This window comes from Cydia splendana, chromosome 11, assembly GCF_910591565.1.
Source record: "Cydia splendana chromosome 11, ilCydSple1.2, whole genome shotgun sequence".
NCBI lineage: Eukaryota > Metazoa > Arthropoda > Insecta > Lepidoptera > Tortricidae > Cydia > Cydia splendana.
The window spans coordinates 17935316-17957145 of NC_085970.1; the positions used below are offsets into that span (position 1 = coordinate 17935316).

The 21830-nt window shown below is 35.6% G+C and overlaps 1 protein-coding gene across 3 annotated transcripts in view; it reads left to right on the forward strand.

Moving 5' to 3' along the window:
* The first annotated feature begins 12701 nt into the window (after positions 1–12701).
* LOC134794909 (paired box protein Pax-6) overlaps positions 12702–21830 on the forward strand; it is a 76679-nt gene continuing 67550 nt past the window's right edge. For all 3 annotated transcript variants that reach the window (XM_063766760.1, XM_063766761.1, XM_063766759.1), the window contains exon 1: positions 12702–12813. In XM_063766760.1, the coding sequence (XP_063622830.1) occupies positions 12801–12813 (13 nt within the window). In that variant the 5' untranslated portion in view covers positions 12702–12800. The remainder of the gene's footprint in view (positions 12814–21830) is intronic.

A 21830-nucleotide genomic window follows, 5' to 3' on the forward strand; every position in this document is an offset into this window, starting at 1 on the left:
CTTTTAGAGCGCGGTCACATGCGACCTTGCGATTTAGGGGCGCGAATTAGGGCTTGGAATGATGTTGTTCTTATTGGAGTTCCAGCACGCTTAAATGGGCCAGTTTAAGTGTGAGCTATGATTTAGAGTAGTTATTAAGGAGCTCAAGGTCGTGTTTTATACTGGTCTTTTTGAAGTCACGGTATGGGGAGAGAATAATATAAGAGACACCCGTGACGACGGCCGCGTGTCGCCTTTGTTGCGTCTGTTGATTTTTAACCGACTGCAACTAAGCTAAAAGGGTATTCGTTCTAGCAATGTTATCCCCTAATACTATAAATATAAGGTATAATATTGTGTAGTTTTAGTAGTAAATCGGCGTAATGCTAGTAACGACATGATTAAGTTTTGTGCAATAATTGTGCGTGGCGTTACAATGTTAATGGCGTGGCGTGAGAGATTTTTGGCACAGACAATTATTAAAACAAATTATATTAAAAATACTTGCAGTTGTTTATTTTTATGATTTAAATTTAACTTCCTTTTCATATAGACCGCCAAGAAATTGTAGAAATTAAAAAGTGGCAAGATCGGAGTGTCGTCTCTTTCAAATCCATCTAAGAAAACGGTGACGACACTACGACGTTGCCACTTTTTAATTTCTACACTTTCTTGTCGGTCAATAGTGTCGTGCGGAAAAAGAAGAGTCATAGAATGTATTCGTTCCCTTAGGTATATTATACGACTCTTATCTCGATATTCCGCACCGACTCTACCTTATGTTTTTTGACAATTAAATCATAAGTACATTAAAAAATAGCAGAAATAGAGAGATTGTAACTCTAGAGTGCTATATTTCGGTCACCACGGTTTTATGCAAGCTACAAAATTAAAATTTAGAAGTTTACACAATTGCAACTAAAATGAAACAACTAAATTGGTAGAAATCCTGTTAACTCTAACCAACTTCGCCAAGAATCAAATATAATGCAAGTTCACCCTAAAACTGTTTAAATAGTTTATCCTACTTAAAGTAGTGAAATTACACAAACCCCTTTATATTTTCGCGTCGAAAAAATCAATGAAAGCCTCACCCGACTCATTCCGAGTAATTACTTAGCTTATACTTGCCTGTCGAGTTCATTAGCGGAAAGAACTAACGGCCCGATTCGAACTTCAAGATACGTCAATTAATAGATCCAGAAACGATATGGATTAGATATGTCAGTGTCTTTTCAGTTTCTTCTAACAATAACGTCACTTTTGACACTGACACATCTAATCCATATCGTTTCTAGATCTATTTATTGACGTATCTTAAAGTTCGAATCGGACAGTAGGGGTCGATACAGACGGACTGCAATTTGTATGGGAACTGCACGCCGACTGCGCGCCAACTGCAACGTCGGCGTGCAGTTCCCATACAAGTTGCAGTCGGGTTGCAATCCGTCTGTACCGGTTCTAAGACTCCACCGTGAGCACCGTGTTGCGAAAAAAGTCTGATAGTAGCATACGACTTCACACGACTTTGGGCCCGATTCGGATTTTGAAATAGACCTATTAGACATCTTTTAGACATCACCAAGATACGATAACGATATGTTTAAGATCTAACCTGTCAAATTTGACATTTGCGCGATTCTGGAGATACTGTTGAACGATTTCCACAGGGTATGACTTAGAGATCCAATTCACATCTAATAGATATCTTACTCTATCTAACGTAAAAGTGACATTGGTTGCCCGAATTGCGCTGCAAAAGAGAACTAGTTGATATCTAAACTATAACGTATCTAGAATGGATCTAGTACGTGTCGTCTCTTGTGAACATCTTGAAGTTCGAATACGGCACTTTTGTTCTAAGAGTTGATAGAATTAAAACTACCTTCCTACTCTAGCGTGTTGTGAAAAACGCGTATCTGCATACCGGTTTATTAGTTGTAACATACGACTTTTTCCTATTATAAAGCTAAGCGAAAAGGCTCGATCTGCATAATAGGTTTACAATAACATACGCTTTAAGGTTTAAACTAACCTCATATTTTTATTTAACCCGTTAAATGTTCACTCTCCTGTTCCTACCCCAGGAACGGTCTAAACCCTAATATAGTCTGACGTTTCAGGGTTCAATGAGCAAGATTTTTGAATAAGACAATCTAAACTTATACGACTAGCCATAAGCCAAATGACGGTTCGTTAATGTTCCTGCTAACGAAACCTTTTACGGGCTTTAACGTAGACCGTAACCGAGACTGTAAACTTTACGACTGACTTCAGAAAGACGTATACCTACAGGAAGACACGTAAGGTAAGCTGGTCTAAGAGTACGCACTGAAGGTTACATTTTTTTTTCTTAGCCTGTTATAGTGTCCCACTGCTGGGCAAAGGCCCGTTTTTCCCGGCCAGTTACTGATGAAGGTGTCTAAGTCGTCCCGCTGTCTCTGTATGGGCCTTAAAAATTACAAAAAATGAAAATGATAAGTAATCAACAGTGTCATTATTCCGTGTATAATTTAATGATCTTTCATAAATATTAGCGACGCCAACTATTTGCTAAAAAAAATATTAAGAATTTCAGAGAAAAGCAACCAACGTAAAAAGTTGTTCGTGTCGTTTGGTGGAAATTCATAAATACCTACCTGCGGTCCTTTAGTACAGTCGTCATCAGATATATCGGAGCGGTCAAGGCGCTCACAAATGTCTGAACACGGGGTCCCTTTGCTTCCCATAAAGTTTTAAGTCATAATGTATTGTTTGTCATATTATCGTGAGTCATAAAACTGAAACCGTTAACCTTTCAGGATTTTCGTAAGGTCATCCTATAGACAGGTTATTAGGTTAGGTTAGGTTTGTTTTATGGCAATCCTGAAAAGTGACGCGTTTCTGAACCAAATAAATTATGACTAACGAAAATGCGGGCAAACAATACATTATGACTTAAAACTTTTTGGGAAACAATAGAGACCCGTCTGAATACGATTTTATTGTAAGTATACATATATTTAGGTAAGTTACAGCTTTTTTTAAGTAGGGACCAAGTAAACACTTTTAAAACAAACGAACACGTAAATTAGCAATAAACCCGAATTTCAGTAAAACTCAAAAACAGCACTTCCCAGCCATTTCCAATTTCCAAAAATCATAAAACAGTACAATCGGCAGCATTGTCAAATTCTCAAGACGTCCATACAGCGCGCCAACAACGTCTGTGTGCGCCTCACTAGTGTGCGTTTGAGTGTGTGCGTGCACCCACCCTAGGAACAGGCCCCGCCCCCCCGATGCTCACACGGCTGACTTGGAATCAGATGGCTGGGCCAGTCGCTAGCCAGCCGTGACATCGTGAACGGTTGGCGGGTTATTTCTCACCCAATACTTTAGGGCATTAGGGTTACGCTACAGTGACCATTGAGAAACCGTAAGGTTTTATTGACTGTGATGTTTGTGTTTGTGTTGGACTGTTAGTGAGATTTGAGGTAGGTGGTTCTTGATTTTTAGTGTTTTGGGTTAGGTCTTAAGTTTAGGTCATCTAGGATACCTAAGTCATTGATGTATCGACTGAAGTAGGAAGTTTAAGTGTCATCGGCTTTAATTTAAAACCTGTTTTGAGGTTAGGAAGTCTCAATAGAGTTTTCAGACTTTTCATCAAGAATGCATCGTAAAACAAGACCGTTAAGTAATTAAAATTAATTATCGGAATAATTTAAGAAACATAAGCATTTATTATTACAAAAATCTAAACGTTTTTTTATAAGATTTATATTGCAATAATAAAAGTTTTATTTGGCTCTACCTTGTGTTACGCCGTCTCTACTATTAAAAACTCAATATTAACAAAAAAAATAGGTACTTCATAATAGTGGTTGTTAATTAAGTATAAAGTAAAAGCTAGGAATTTAATTTTGAAGCAAATATAACAAACAATATTAATGCCTAGACTAAAATCATCATGATCATTTTCCATTTTATTAAAATATGGAAAACATTCCGAACTCCAAAACAAAAATTACAATTACAAATGAAAGTAAAACTGAAATACTATCAACAAATTTATATATAATTGATGTACAAAAGCTACCTGTTCCAATAAAAAAAAACTTTATCCCTATCTGTAATCCGATATTTTAGTTTGAGCCAAAGGTTGGCGTTACCCGAAATTGAAATAAAATACGTATTGTTATAGATAATTTGTAAAAGTAAACATTTGGCGTTATTGTGTTTTTTTTCTGTAATTTGATATTTTATTTTAAAAGTTATCTGAGGAGATTAAACGCGGTATAACTTACTAAGGGTAACTTTTCACTTAATTCCTTAAAATTTCGGTTATAGGTTTTCTACGTTTAAAACTGTTTATGTATAGAATGAAACATTTTAAATAAAATAGTAAAAATATGCTGGTTTGTACCAAAAAAAATACTAACCAGTATCTAAAAATATTGAAACTATGAAAGAATATTTCTGAAAACATTCCTACTTATATAAAAAAAAAAGATAAAACATGCCTAATTACACATTCAATCGAACTAGAATAAATAAATAATGAATTAAATTTATTAATTGAATGAGATTAATCTTTTTAACAAGGTTCGATTAATACACAAACGTAGAAATATATTCAAAAAATAAAAATTCCATCGGCAACATTTATACGCAACAAAACTGAATAAAAAAAATATCGACCCAAAGCAAACAAACGAAAAACGTCAATTGAAGATACATCTGACGACTTTGATCCCACCGCCATGAAAGCGTGTAAGTCCGAAATTTGTAATTTCGTTAAATAGAGATCTCGAGAGCATTGTTGGCAGCAAATAATTTTTGCGGTAAGCGATACTTGGGACACAATGGTGGACGGCCGGTCGCAACTCACAAATCTCACAATAGATTTTTTTTATTGCTGAATTTAAATGGATGTAGGACCGAAAATGTTGTATTTAGGCATTTTATATTGAGAAAATTATGGGATATTTTTTTTTTCTGTACTTTCAATCTAAACTAGTATTGGTTATCGATTTTATTATTTAAAAACGAAGAGATAACTAATAAAATACGATTCAAAAACTTTAAAAAAACTCATTTGATTAAAATATTAATCAAGTGTTTTTTAATTTAAGAGAAAATATGGTTAACGAGTGAACTACTTGAAATATAATAAAAGTAATACTTAGTGTCTGGAGTCAACACAAATAAACTTATTTGTACTTGACATCAAAGAACGCCATAAAATGTATAAAAATCAATAAATCGAGTGATGTCAAGTCAAGCGTGCCGACAAGCACATTCATTCACAGGACTATTATTTATTTCAAACTCTCTTCAAGTGTTGACACGCATTATAACAACTCAGAGGGGAATCGGCACTTTTGACATTTTTTTTGTCATATTAATGACATTTTTTGACAAAGAGAGACATAACCATTGACAGTTGCGCTCTCACTGTCATTACACGGCTAAATGTGTGAAGTTGTGAACGGCGTGTAATGTGACATTTTAGTGTTAAGTAATCGATGTCATTTTGAAGTTGAGGGTCTTAATTTTTGACACTAATCCCTGTTTGGCATTTCCTACCATATTGGCATCTGATTTTTTGTCAATTAATTAAAGATTCATTTTTGATGATTTATGAGAACTTAGCCATAATTATGATATTATGATTAAAGTAAACTAAGTAAAGGAATTAAAACCGTCGTACCAGTTGGACATCATAACTTTTAGCAATAATTTAAGGAAAAAACAATTATTTATCTAGTGAAAAGCGCACAGAAATAGTTTTATCAGCCGGAAGAGTATTAATAATAACAATCTTTTAATATATAATAGGTATATCATTCAGCCCAAATTTACTTCATTCCATTAAACCGTACTCTGAACTTAAGATTTCCTCTGTATAAGACTAAAAAATAAATTTAAAAGCCAGCTCAGCTTAAGGAAATGATTTTATGTAGTACGTTCAAATAATCTTCTTAAAACTGAGCGAAGCCGCCCCCGTCTTACGGCCAGATATGATACCGAAGTGTTATTAGCCAAAAAAATAATCCTTCTCAAAATAACAGGTCTCAATATCCTCACCCTTTCGGTCTTAATAAGGATTAAGATATACCCTTTTTTAAGTAAAAAGCTTTTCATGTATTTGTGACATTTTTTTTTGGTGATCCAAACGCCGGCAGTGTTTTAAATAGCCGGATCGGTGATGAATGTATAATTTTTATTCAATTAATTTGTTTCGTTTTTGAAAGTAAGTGACTTCTTTTTATAAAAAAGCGTTTTGTACTGTCGTGCGAACGGTTAAGCTGATTATGCAAATTTGGTTTAAACTTGTGAGTATTAAAATGCAGTAGCAATTGAAGTATTAAATGATTAATTAAGGTTAAAGGTAAATTTCTTTAACCAAGCGCAAGCTGTTAAAAAATGCATAAAATTGCTGTAAAAATACACAATAGAGTTAGACCAAGAAAAGTCTGCAGAGATTTTGGTAGCCAACGCAGTACAAGTGTTATTTTAAACGTCAAACTTCTATGAAATTATGACGTATACATAAGACTTGCACTGCGTTGGCTATCAAAATCGCTGCAGATTTCTCTTGCTTTAACTTTAAAAACATTTTATCTGAATAAAATAAATACATCCTGGTAAAAATTAACTGCGTCTAAATAAAATACCTTAAATTCCATACAAAGTACCTAATCACCAGCTCCTAAGTTTAGTGTATGTTGGCTGTAAAAAAATGACTAAAACATATTTGAATAGAGTACGTTATTCAAAAAGGCGAAATGAGCTCGAATCATTAGTATGAATGGGTCGGATTCCTACGAGATCACGGGTCAAGCGCGGCGCAGAACCAAAACAACATAAGTTTATTTCTAAGGTTTTTGGACTTATGTTTTTTTAGAAACGGACGATATAATTCAGTAGTAGCCGGTAGAAAGGCGATGTTCTACACATCACAATAGTGGACGATTGATTTATCGTGCCGACAAATCAGACGGCGGGTAGAGATAGCAGGAATGGCATGTGATACACACAAGTAAAGTACAGCGTACAAAAAATATAACGATACAGATCACTTAATAAAATGTTTCTTGTATTTTTTACTTAGTAGAAATTGTTGGCCAACTAAATTATATCTCAGATTCTCTTTATTCTGGCTGACACTAGAAAAACAAGCCTTAAAAAGTACTTGCTAGTATGCTTGCATGTTTTTTCTTAGGCTGAGAAACTACCAGTATTTGGTTATTTTCATAAGAATTTATAAAATGACAGTCGGACAGTGGAGTCTTAGTAATAGGATCCCGTTTTTAGCCTTTGGGTACGGAACCCTAAAACATTATCTACTTTACATCTTTGAACATCATCAAATTTTGTTAGCAAAATGTATCCTTTAATCACAAAGTCGGTAAATTTTCCAATAACTTGCTATCGGTTTCGGTCAGCAGAATCAATGGAACAAATCGCCCGGCGCAACCTCCGAGCGATAGTCATTTATATCTATTCTGACGACCGTCTAATAGAGCTTAAAGCGCTAAGTGTGCGGTAGACAGCATTCAAATAAGACGTTATAATATTTATGATTAAATATAATAATCTAAATATCTTCAAAAATATGTATTAAACATGTTTTTATAAAATTAATAATTTAATATATTTAATATGTCTGTGTCTCACGGAAGTTTTGTTATTAAAATTAATAATTTTTGCCTTTTCATTGAATGAAAACTTTTTTCCTAATAGTACCTACGGGTATGCATTAAAGCAAGATTTAATCAATAAAATATACGACAACAGACAGATACAAAAAATTCCTCGTTAGACTTTAATTTTAAAGTGCCAATAATTTTAATAATTTTACAGAGTTACATCATTTCTGCAATTGGCGTCTAAATTTGCTATAATTATATTTTTCATTTATAATTTTACTTTGTCAAGTTACTTTTATGTTCATTTACTGAATAGTACTAGATATTAATGATATTATATTACACAATATGTAGTATGTAGTACATGTACCGTGAATTTGAGACTAAACAGTAAAAAAAACTCTATTCTCGCATTTAAAAATAATGAACGCAAATATCAAAGCGTGTCACTCGAAATGTCAAAGCTTTATAAAATGTTTCTAGAGCCGTAATATTAATTATGTGGGTAGGACATAAAAGCCCCCTTTAAAACGTGAATAGGAAGCGAGCTTTGACGCTACAACTTAACTGGAGGGCACTTGTCTAAATAGATGTATGTTTTGTATGTTTTTGTATGTAGCACACACGCATGCGGATTGTATGGTGAAATTTAAGGGTTTGGTTCACTTTGATTTATATAGGTATGTCTCTAAAACCTGGTACTCACGGTCGTGCTAAATTGATGCAAAAATAATATAAACTTTTTAGCGTGGACATTTGTAACTTAGTCTGTTTATGTTTGAGGTGTGATTTTATTGTTATTAAAATTTCTATTTAAAAACCAAAAATTAAAAAAAATACTTTTAATAAACCGGTATGTTCCAACACCGCCGCTAAACATGGCCACGATCGCACCACTATCACAAACACAAAAAAAAAACTAAACAGACTAAATTCTTGGCATCCATTCCGCTAAGGACCGCGCATTAGCCCCACCTGCGCCGAATCCGAATCAAAGCGAACCTAATGAGCTGTGCGCGGAACACACCAGACATCCGATCCTATGGTAATGCGTCTCAAAGTGGATGGAGTTTTCTTCGTCTATGGCGCGAAGTAACGGATACTATTGGGGTTATGCATAAACGCGCTACAAGTCTGAATTAGCTAGATATTAATCGTTTGTGTTAATCTGTCATTGACTTATGTATTTGTAAGATAAATTAACTAATACAGTTACAAGCCCCCAGTTTTATGAATAAGGGGTGATTTTTTAAGTGATAAACTTAATACATCTAATAGGTAACGTTTTGTTTCCTTCTAATAACCACAAATCAATGTAAACAATAAGAACAAACAAATTATAACAAAATGTATAATATAACTTAAGGCAACGAAGTCTTTAAATACGTGCGTTGAAAATAATAGTTTTTGTAAAGAACTTAATATTTTGTCAAAAATCTATAAACAACAAAAAAATCATACTTAATTTAGTCACTAACTTATACTTTCGTGATATGATGGACAAATATATTTAGTTTTTGTGATTTTTGTTTTTTTTTTCAAATCTCAAGGTATTACAACGAATAATTACATAACTATTTCTGTAATACTTAGCGTCCACGTCAATAATAACCTAAATTCGACACATAATTAAATTACTCACCCAAAAAAAATCTCACTTACCACCTTCCACCTCACTATCGACAACATTATCTCTAACTCACAATTTTAAAATACCGACTTAGCGGGTTTCCCTTTGACGGAGCCAGACGGCCACTTACGTATAAAAACTGTTTTTTCTGTCGTTACTTAGCGTAGAAATTCCGTTTTTGATCCCAAGGTGAATTTAGTTTGTCTGCAGATTGTGAAATTATGCGGTATTTGCTGGGTGTAAAAACGTTTGCTTTAAATTGAAAATGAGCCCTAGACGTAAACGTCTTAGTAACAAAATTCTACTAATATTATCCTGTCTGTCCATTAAGGCATTAAGTCCGCCTTTGGTAGTGTCATCTTTGCGTGGACTTTTGCATAAACCGGCCCCTATATTTCAAATGCTACACAACTTACAGAAATCCCTTCGCACGCTTACAGCAAGTCCACTTGTACTAACTAATTACACTAATTAGAAACAAGTTTTCGTTACCCGATACCACAGATGAAAGGGCCGCCGATCGCGAGATAGCGAGTGATGAATCTGTCCGCTGTAGTCTGTGGGAGAAAGTATGGCGGCGGTGGGTTGAAACTTTTATGTTTGCGTTCATATACAGTCACCTGCAATAATATGTTACTCTTCGAAGGCCGCAAAAATATGTGATACACTCTGCTCTACAAATATTCAATCATGTCAGATATTTTTGCGGCCTCCGAAGAGTAACATATTATTGCAGGTGACTGTACTCTTGATCAAATTGGTACCTATATTTAATATTAACATGAATTTGTGTTTATTTTAAAGAATAGTTAATGCTTTATCCATGTTGTTTATATCACTAGGATTATACTTAGATTGAAAAAACACAGTGCACGTTACCACGCTAGTGTAATGTTATGACTCTACAACTCGATCCAGCCAACTCTACATGGCATTAGCAATGACAAAATGTGACAATGCCATCACTTATGTCAAATGTCTATGAAAATACGACGTTTACATTGACACTCCTTCACTTTGTTACAAGTCGATGCAAATTTAGCTTAGACGGACTCTATGAACTCTATAATACTGATTACTTATCATTTAACAGTTTAGTGTAACGTACACCATGCTCAACTTTTTCATTAGAGCATAAAATTTATAAAACACATCTCCGTTTTTGACCGGCGATTTTACTGAAACCACTGTTCTTATTTATTTAAAACTCACAATTAAAACCCACTCCGCAAAAAGCCACACCTCCAGAATCCAATTAGCAAAAAAAACTCAATAAATTGTGTCCAAACTTTCGCTCAAGTGTACTCAGGTACTCACTTTGACTAGACTCAGACCCGGCGACATTGTAGGAGCATATCAAAGTGAGTCGATGCCGGGACTTGAAAAGATCAAATGCGGATCGAGTGCGGGGTTGCGATTTGTTGGGCCTATGTTTTGGTATCGATCGAAAATATAATAAACACACAACTTTTGAGACAAATTATCTTAGTTCATTAAAATATTTTGACTTGTGTTTTTTTAATAAGTTTTTGAAGACGCCGGTTCGAAACCAACCTCCGCCACTGGAAGGCTCTTCTTTAGTATATTACATCTGTTTCAGCTTTTAATAAAAAAATAGTTATACCAACTATTAAAAAAAGGAATAGCAGTGAAAAATTAGAAACTTAGACTAATACATAAGTAACAAAAACTCAAATTGTACTCGTAAATTTAACTTGATTATTATGACCTACGTAAGTAAGTACAGTCACCAGCAATAATATGTTACACAAGGAAAGCCGCAAAAATATCTGACACGATCTTATTTGTAGTGCAATAAGAGCGCGTCACATATTTTTGCGGCGTTTGTACTGTAACATATCATTTGCTGGTGACTGTACCTACTTATTAGTGCGAATAACTAATAATATATAAACTTGACTCGTGTAAACTAGTCTTATAAAAGGCGTATACACGGTGTAACATGAGGAAACCGAATAATTTTAACAGCATATTCCTGAGCCTCTACCATCAGTTTTAACATTGACATAACGCTCACGTCTACGTAATTTACTTTCTGTACATCTCGCTTCCACTATTGCTCGCATATGCGAGTACGAGCGAGATGCATTGAAAGTAAGTTACTTAAACGTGAGCGTTATGTCAATGTCAAAACTGGTGGTAGCCGTACTTATCATATTTAGAGACAAAAATGTCCTATAAACTTTTTTGAAATACGCCTAGTTTCAGAGATAGTATTAATTTAAAAAAAAAAACAAGTTTTTATTGTTACATAGTGTAAAAGGCATTTTTGATGGTGATGTTGCTGCTATGGGACGTAGTCTAAATATCCTTATTGATAGATGTCAAAAAGTGACAAGTAACACTTTGCAAAAAGTAGGTTTTACGAAAAAAATAATGTAAAAATCAATTTTAAGTGACAAGTTTACCAATAACATTTATTTTTTATGTACAAATACATTCAAAAAATTGAAAAACAAAACAAAAAAAAATTAACCGAAATTTACCTAAACTCATATTACATTTTTTCCTTCTTTTGACCTCAGAAATCCGTGGTTAAAATTATTCGGTTTCCTCATGTTACACCGTGTATATAATAGTTCTATTGTAATGACAATAAGTGATAGGTATATTTTTCTAATTTTAGCATTAAGTATCAATTTACCTAAAATTTGCTTAGTAATAAATAGATCGAAAAACCCATAACCCTCTAGATTCGAACATACGAGTAGTTGGTTAAAGAAAGGCTTGATTTCGAAGCGTTATGAATATTAGACGTATCGTTTTCAACTAATCACTTCAGACAGACCACTCATAATTTCATTAGTCAATATTCTAAAACGCACCGTCATATAGTAGCGGCCGCCAACGTCTCAGTCAAACAAAAACTCAAACAAATCGGCCGACAGATCGACAGACATCACTACCGTTCGGACTGGGTGGTACGGGCTATCATACCATCTAAGTTCATTACAACGATTACAATCGACTCACGACCAAACTATTCCTGATATGCAACAATAGATGGCGCTGCATTCAGCACCATCATTCAGCAATTACGCCCCGCACTGCTCTAACTTACCGCGCTAAGCTAAGTTTAAGTAAGACGGAAGCATGTTCGGCGTCGTCTTCAAAGGAGTGATTGTGATTGATGATCCGATTGTCTAATACCGCATTAGGGTCAACAAATTCCTTGAATCGTGCTTTTCTTTTGCAGGTCACAAAGGTGAAGCGCGAAAGTGAAAAAAACAGTTGAAAAGCCGCGTTCAATGACCGTTTAAACTTTAGTGTCAACCCTGTGACGTAATTTAATTAGCGTGCGCCAATAAGAAGCGCGTATTCGGTGATAAGTACGTAAATACGGCCAGGGTTGTCAAAAACAAGTGCGTAAAGACACAGTCATTGCGCTGGTCGCGGATCGTTCCGTGTGGGGGGCAGGCAGCGGGGTGGCGCTGCACGGGGGGTGGGGGCGGCCGGCGCCGGCGCACGCCGCCACCACGCTGGTCGGCGGGCTGGTGCCGCCGCGGGAGCCAACCACGGCGGCGGAAGCGTTCTGGAAGATGCCACACAAAGGTGAGTCAACATTAAACGATATTTCTTAAGTAAGTACCTATAATATGTTATAATGTACAGTTTGTACACCCAGCCGCAAAATTGCATGGTCACTTTATGAATGAATTGATTCATAATGTGTCCATGCAATTTTGCAGCTCGAACGTCCAAAAATTCGGAGTTCGGGGGACATTTACAAAGTGGTTTCTGTACCTAAAAACCTGTGGAGAATAGTTTTTTTTATAAACACATGCACAGAGACAAAAATCGTAATGACGAAATTTCATGCTTAAACCTAAGTATTTGCAATATTACGAGTTTACACGAAGCAAGTCTGCAGGAAATATTTAGCCGAGACTCTGTGAACGGTGTTAGAAAGTTTAGCGACACGTCAAAAATTCAAAATTACATGAGTAGGGTAATTCGCCAGTAACTGGCCACTTTTAGTAACTGGGTGGCCAGTTACTAAAAGTGGCCCAAACCAAAAATGTATTCTATTCACATATAAATATAATTAAATTAGTACCTATATAAGGTGGCCAGTTATTGAAAGCTGGCCAGTTATTGAAACCTTATACTAAAATGAATCCTGTTTATAGGTGAATAGAATTCATTTTTAGGGTTCCGTACCCAAAGGGTAAAACGGGACCCTATTACTAAGACTTCGCTGTCCGTCCGTCCGTCCGTCCGTCCGTCTGTCACCAGGCTGTATCTCACGAACCGTGATAGCTAGACAGTTGAAATTTTCACAGATGATGTATTTCTGTTGCCGCTATAACAACAAATACTAAAAACAGAATAAAATAAAGATTTAAATGGGGCTCCCATACAACAAACGTGATTTTTGACCAAAGTTAAGCAACGTCGGGAGTGGTCAGTACTTGGATGGGTGACCGTTTTTTTTTGCTTTTTTTTTTGTTTTTTTTTTTTTGTATGGTACGGAACCCTTCGTGCGCGAGTCCGACTCGCACTTGCCCGATTTTTAGTTTAATCCGGCCAGTTACTAAACGTGGCCAGTTACTGGCGAAATACCCTACATGAGTTTAAAAACATACTGTCTAGTTATTTAATACAATATGAATAGTAAATTGAAGTGCTTAAAATTATTTAATATGAGTGACCGATACTAGTGGATTGGAATCGATTTATTTATTCAGCAAATAAACAGTATTAATGGATTTTTACCGTTTGACTCGGACTGCCATCGCGTATGTTACACTGATAAATAATCCATTAAATATAACTGTTCATTTATTTAAAATTCCCTATACTATTTAAACAAACGAAAATACGAGTGCCCATGGGTTTTAGCTTCGTAAATGGAAGGAATTATTAGACTATGTATTAACATGTATACATGTGTGTATGTATGTGTGTATTACATTTTGTGGTCAGTCGAAAATGAAATTATGTAATGTTGTGTTCCTAATGGCACATAATAAATAATAGTACTATGTACAGTACAGAAGGTTCACTCTCTAACAAAACGAATAATAGTAGGTACTAGGTACAGAAGGTTCACTCTCTAACAAAACGAGTCAATTACGAGATTTACGAGAGAAACAAGCCCAAGCGCGAGTATATAGGCGTCCATTCAGTAGCGGTGCGCGGCAACTACTACTGCTAGACACCATGGTCTAATAAAACATGGTCTTCTATTCCCAGAGTGACACGGGCCTACGTCACAATAACATGGCCGCTATATATAGCGCTATCGCATATTATCATATAGCGCTGTCGCATGATGACGTAGGCTTGTGTCAGTTAGGTGACCTAGAAAAGACGGGAATAGAGTACCAGGCGGAGTATATTATTATACCATGCTAGACACCAAAATTGGTGTAAGCAGTATGAGTACTTGTAGGTTTCCAGTGCTCCCAAGGAGAAATCCTTGTTAGCTTGTAGGGTCGGCAACGCGCGTGTGTACCAGTAGAGTGGCTGCTTAAATGCAGGCGGGCCGCACGCTTGTTTGCCACCGTCGTGGTATTAAAAATATTGTTTGCAATGTTGTTATTCAACTATACAAAATATTACGTAATATTTTGCAATGCTTGTGTAAGTATGTAAGTATGATGTGACTTGCCATTTAGTAATCTCTTAAGGTCATCTTCCTGGTTCGCGTATTGGATCGAAAGTGAAAATGGTTCGATTTACTCGTAGTAATTTAACTTGCATTAGAAGAGTTTTGAATTATAACCCCCTTATTCATAAAACTTTACGGGCCTGATTTAGTTAAATTATGTTTTATCCTTTTCTTACAATTACATAAGTCAAAATGACAGATATAAAAAACCGGCCAAGTGCTAGTAGAACTCGCGCACGAAAGGTCCCGTACCATTACTCAAAAAACGGCAAAAGAAAATCACCTTTGTTATATGGGGCCCCATTTAAATATTAATTTTATTTTGTTTAGTATTTGTTGTAATAGCGGCAACAGAAATACAAAATCTGTGAAAATTTCAACTGTCTAGCTATCACGGTTAACAAGATATACAGCCTGGTGACAGACAGACGGACGGACAGGCGGAGTCTTAGTAATAGTGTCCCGTTTTTACCCTTTGGGTACGGAACGCTAACAAACGATTCATAGCTAATTCAGGCCAGTACCGAGTTTATGAATAACACCATAAGTATGTTAGGTACCTATAAAAATTACTTATACATATTATTTTATACAAAGCTTTAATCATAATGTCCACGGCATTTTGCTTAGATACCTAACATACGAAAATTAGTCAGAAAAATAATTATTAATATCCTAAAAGCCTTTTGTTTTTGCACACTAAAAATAAGTTCAAAAGGCGAACTTAATGCCTTAAGGCATTCTCTACTAGTCAACCATAGGACAAAACAGAAATATCCTAATGTGGGTGGTGCAGTGACAAAAATATTCCAGAACACAGCAACTAGGGCAAAACGTCAATTACTAGCCACCGGCTAACAACTGACCACCCTTAAAAAATATTTTAGTATAAGGCTTCAATAACTGGCCACCCTTTAATAACTAGCGACCTTATACTAAAATGTATTCTGTTTATAGGTGAATAAAATTCATCTTTAGTTTAGGGTGGCCAGTTAGTAAACAGTGGCTAGTTATTAACGAATTACCCTATGCTGGACATTGATGACAACATCTATTGACAATGATGCACATATTATATTGGTATTTATTCCGAAACTAAGTTTCACATGAGCAAGTACAGTTTTAGCCGTACCTAATTAAGTACGCTGTACACAGTTCACAAAGACATTAAGTCAAGTGTACACGCGCCGAGTTGCAGCGGCTGCCACGGCACCAAGTCCTAACTCTCATTACCATTGGTTCTAGTTAAAAAGTATCAAGAAATGAGTTCTACGAAAATTAATATTGCCACTTCAGGCGACATAAACTCACTAGGTATTTCATATCTCTTGTGTCGGAGGTAAACCAAGTAAAGTACCTTAGTGTACCAAAATAGGCATACATATCAAATAAAATAAAGTACTTCTTTATCGGAAACTTTAATTCGAAAGTTCAACGTTTTTTCAGTAAGGCTTTATAAATAGAGTGTATTTTACTAGCAGTTATAACGTCTAATATAAATATAGGTACTAGGTAGATACCTAATTTATTTCAATGACTTTTCAAAAAGTGCTAGAAAAGTTTATTTTTCTCTTTTTCTCAAAAAAAAGTATAACGTGAATGGAACATTCAATTAGCTGTTTAAATTTATTACTAAAAAAAATCACACCATAAACGTTACTAAAAACTCTCCTTAATAAAAGTTACAATGAAGTGAGTTATATCCGAGTTTCCACGGTAACAGTAATGAAATCTAAGTACGAGTAAGACAGTGGCGAGTTTGGAAACTTGAGGCAACTATTGTGTTGTAAACAAGTAGAGTTGCCGAGTTAGTCATACTAACTGGACTAAATTACTATCCTGATGAATTTATGCTCGGGATTTGTATCAGCTATACAAGATGGCAACTTATGTGACGCATACTGTGGAAGGATGGTAGCAACTTAGCAACTCGGATTTGTTTTTTCTTTGAGTTGTTATGGGGTCAGTCTGTTTATTCTCTTCTTCTCTCTTTTTCCTCGCGCTATCCCGGCATTTTGCCACGGCTCATGGAGCCTGGGGTCCTCTTGACAACTAATTCCATGATTTGACATTAGACACTAGTTTTTACGAAACACACACGTAAAACAAAAACCGGGCAAGTGCGAGTCGGACTCGCGCACGAAGGGTTCCGTACCATAATGCAAAAAAAAAAACAAAAAAAAAAAGCAAAAAAAACGGTCACCCATCCAAGTACTGACACTACTGACCACTCCCGACGTTGCTTAACTTTGGTCAAAAATCACGTTTGTTGTATGGGAGCCCCATTTAAATCTTTATTTTATTCTGTTTTTAGTATTTGTTGTTATAGCGGCAACAGAAATACATCATCTGTGAAAATTTCAACTGTCTAGCTATCACGGTTCGTGAGATACAGCCTGGTGACAGACGGACGGACGGATGGACGGACGGACGGATGGACGGACGGACGGACGGACAGCGAAGTCTTAGTAATAGGGTCCCGTTTTACCCTTTGGGTACGGAACCCTAATAAATGGAGAATTGACTTTAAAAATAAATAGGCCAACACTTTCACGTCGACGTCTCTCGAGTTACCGAGAAATCAGGTTGGCAATTTAATATTTGTAAAATTTTAGGTCTATCAGACAGCAAATCGCTTGTTTCAGAGTATAAGGTGAAATTATATGGCACGTATTTAACCGGTCAACTAATTAATCGGATTTGGGTAGTTAAAAATAATAGATATGGGTACTAAAATTAATAGTTAGGCAACAAAAACGGGGCCTTAAAATATATCAATATGAGTTGTATTTTAATGCCGTTACAGCTTTTGTTTATTTTTAGGCGGGTACCAAATATTTATTTGGCAACTGAATTATTATATTGGCGACTATTTATGAAGCACATTTTAAAAAGAAAACGGCTATCTATTAATTTAAAGATGAAGTTCATTTAAAATATTTTGTTTGGTCACTACACGGTCAACCTAACACGCTCCTCCTCGCTTCGCTCGTCGTCGCACCTATCTTTTGACTCTGGCAGAACACAGTGGTAACTATTGAAATCAGTAATTAAAAATTTAAAGACCTAATGGTATAATGGCCATTAGGTGTTTCATGATTAGGAATTTCGACTTTAAGTATAGCAAGTATAGTAGGGTATTATTGGTAAATAAATTTGTGGTGTTTAGTGGATTAGGAAATTTGTCAATTTAAAGTACTAGGTATACATATGTTTAAATTTAAATTATTTAAAAATGGAGTATTTAAAGCTTATGTATATAGGTATCTTAGGTATTCTGTATATGTACAAAATATAAACAGCCAAATTTTATGATCGCTTTACAATATTAGTTGCCAACTTATTATTTTAGACGCCAACCTATCAATTCAAGTTCCCTATAATTTTTTTGGGTGGCTTGATTTTGCTGCCAGTTTTTTAATAATATGATGCTTAAATGAGGCTAATATAAATTTATTGGTGCTAAAATATTAATGCACAGCCAAATTATATTATTATATGCCCAGTGAAAGTTCCTGTTTAATATTTTAGTTGCCCGGTTAATAATAAGCCAAATGATATATAAGTGATATGTCGGTCTAAAAGTTGAATCGCGCAAATTATACTTACGTCTTAATAGTAGTTTCCCCGAATCTTATTGTATGTTGTGATATAGCAAAACTATGGGCATTTTGTCTCAGTAGGTATAGTTTTTAAAATAGAAAAAAACACATAGTATAAGTAGGTCAAATCATAAGGTGAAATACGCACTCAATCACACACATACACACACAACACATCCACATTCACAAGCACCCACACATACACACACACAATCATAAATTAGACTAGTAACTTAAATTTCTTTTTTTATGTTAAAAGTCATTCTTTTTCCTTCTCAGTTTGTTTTACTTTTCTTTCACAGTGTTCAGTATTACCTGCTGACTAGCTTTGTATACATTCTAAATGATAAAACTAGTGTAATTCAGTTTTGTAATAGTCTCACTGAAATACTTTATAATTATTACCTTTACTGTTATATATTTTTTAGATAGTATTCTAAAGTGTCAAGCTCCTCCACAGGACAGGCGTTGCCTAGTGTGGAGGTCAGTAAAAACTGTACCTTTGTGAATATTCATTAGAAAATAAACATTTTATTCTTTATTCTTAAAATTAATCGACATTATTTTTCTCACTCGTAATCATTCTTAGTAGTAAAAGTTTTTATTAAAAACATTATTCGATAGAATTAACAGGACCAAATCGTGTCTTGATTCAATAAAAAACTTATCAAAACCATTTAAATCTCCAATTGACTACTCACCAGAAAGTTTTTACTACGACCTACAAGATAGAGTGGCAAGTTGTCAAGTCAAGTAAGTTGGCAAGTCGTTAGCGGATGACCTTTTGAGGCGCTTGTTAGGATTTGCATAAAGTTTCCAACTCTATGATTCGAGGTTTTAGTTCAATTTTTGGTTTCCTAAAGGAGTTGAGGATGCAAGTTTTCTAGGAAATAACACTATTTTTAGGTCTTTAGATTGGGCGAAGTTTCAAATATGTACTAAACAGTTTTTCAGGCATCGAAGCTATAGGTACAAATCACAAATTTTGACGTAAGTAATTGTCAGACTTGCTGCTGAATTTTTTTAAAGACGTAGAGTTAGACCAAGAAAAGTCTGCAGCGATTTTGATAGCACAAGCAGTGCAAGTGTTATTTATACGTCACAATTTCATAGAAGTTTGACGTTTAAAATAACAATTGCACTGCGTGGGCTATCAAAATCGCTGCAGACTTTTCTTGGTCTAACTCTAATTAACTTAATGATATAATAAATTTATATGGCATTCCTAGATATAGCTGGTCAAGCAGATCTTGTCAGTAGAAAAAGGCGGAAAATTTTAAAAATATAGGCGCGAAGGGATGTCGTCCCATAGAAAATTTGAATTTCGCGCCTTTTTTTACTGACAAGATCTGCTTGACCAGCTATATTTTCCCAAACTCACAAATTCGTTCTAACAATGCAAGTGCACTGTCTCGTGCGTGTGAACCGTGCCTATAATTTAACCGTTGACACCATATTCCATATTTAAACTCGAACGCTCTATACTAGTTCCAGCAGACAAAATAATGGCAAACGCGCTCAATCATTAAAATTCCTCGAAGGCGGTGGTCGCAATTGCTGTTTATCCCGTTCTAACAGCCGTTTTTCCGGTCTATTTGTCTTTGTCTGGCGCTTAATGTGACAGTCTCGCGGCATGCTCGGTTTGGCTGTGACACCGAGCCAAGTCGCCGATGCGAGTTTGTGGCGTTTTTAGGGTTTTGGTTAAACCTAATGTCTTTGTATAAAACTGTTTGTGAAACATAGACAATAGTCAATAAGGCTGATTTTTTTTAACTCAGCAAATAGAGAATACAGTCCGTCTATGCTAACTTTGCACCGATTTGAATTAGAATAAAGTGAGGGAGTGTCATTATAAACGTCATATTTTCAAAGAAACTTCACATTAATAATTACATATCCACACTTTTTCATTGCAAATGGCATGCAGAGTTAGGTTGGTCCGATTATTTATACCTATATATTATGTGCAATATTGTAGGTATATAGTGTTATCATCAATGTCCAGCTTAGTGCTGTGTTCTGAAATATTATTACCTTCTTCGTGCCTTAAACGTAGGTACCTACCTAAAAAGTTTTCTAATAAATATACATAATAATTCTGAGTATGTAGGTATTTTGGTACCAAATATTTTAAACACCTACCTGTAGGTAATGTGGTAACATTATTTACCTATAAAGCGAAAGAAAATAGAGTACGTTCCAAAATGGATGGAGGTTTAAAAAAATATCGCTTACATTCAGCCACTATCCAACAGGTATAAAAGTGGACGTTGTTTTTCAGGTCTTAGTCGTTCACATACTTAGGTAGCTCTACGTGAAAGGAACTACAAATTTAGGGCTTAAGGGTGACTCACGTTAGATCGGGCCGTGTCCGGGCCGGAGCTTCCGGCACATCGTTTTCTATGGAAAGCATCACGTGATCGCCTGTCATGTCATAGAAAAGTACGTGAAACAATGTGAGTCATCCTTTACGCTGGCCTATTTTGTGGTGTAGTATTCAACCGAAACCCGTTCTTTTGAACATGAATGTCCGGTTTGCTGTTACCTACCTTCGGCCGAAACATGATTTTTACGCCGAAACCAAAACCGAAACTTCAGTCTCACACTACCATAAATACAGTTTCGGCGCGGCCAAAATTTTGACAGTTTTTTGGCCGAAACAGAACCTTTTGATGGCCGAAAACCGGCTGATTAGACGGGTATTTTCTTTTTTCGTGATTATGATTCTAATAGAGAAATTTGTTTATGAATATTATGACCTCGGTATGTCGTAGGTCATGATCCTCGTAGACTTCGTAGCGTAGAGTAGTATAGATGTAGTGCATATAATTGTTTTCCTTCGTATTTTCACGGAAACGTACGAACGTGCCTTGCTATTTCAGTCAGCGTCGGTACAAAATGTACTGAAGTTGACTGAAGTAGCATGACAAATAAGTACGAATGTTTCCGAGAAAATGCGATGGAAAACAATTATGCACGACATCTGTAAAGGGTTATTAGGTATTAAAAAACCGGGCAAGTGCGAGTCGGACTCGCGCACGAAGGGTTCCGTATCATAATGCAAAAAACGGCTGAAAAAACGGTCACCCATCCAAGTACTGACCCCGCCCGACGTTGCTTAACTTCGGTCAAAAATCACGTTTGTTGTATGGGAGCCCCACTTAAATCTTTATTTTATTTTGTTTTTAGTATTTGTTGTTATAGCGGCAACAGAAATACATCATCTGTGAACATTTCAACTGTCTAGCTATCACGGTTCGTGAGATACAGCCTGGTGACAGACGGACGGACGGACGGACGGACGGACAGCGGAGTCTTAGTAATAGGGTCCCGTTTTACCCTTTGGGTACGGA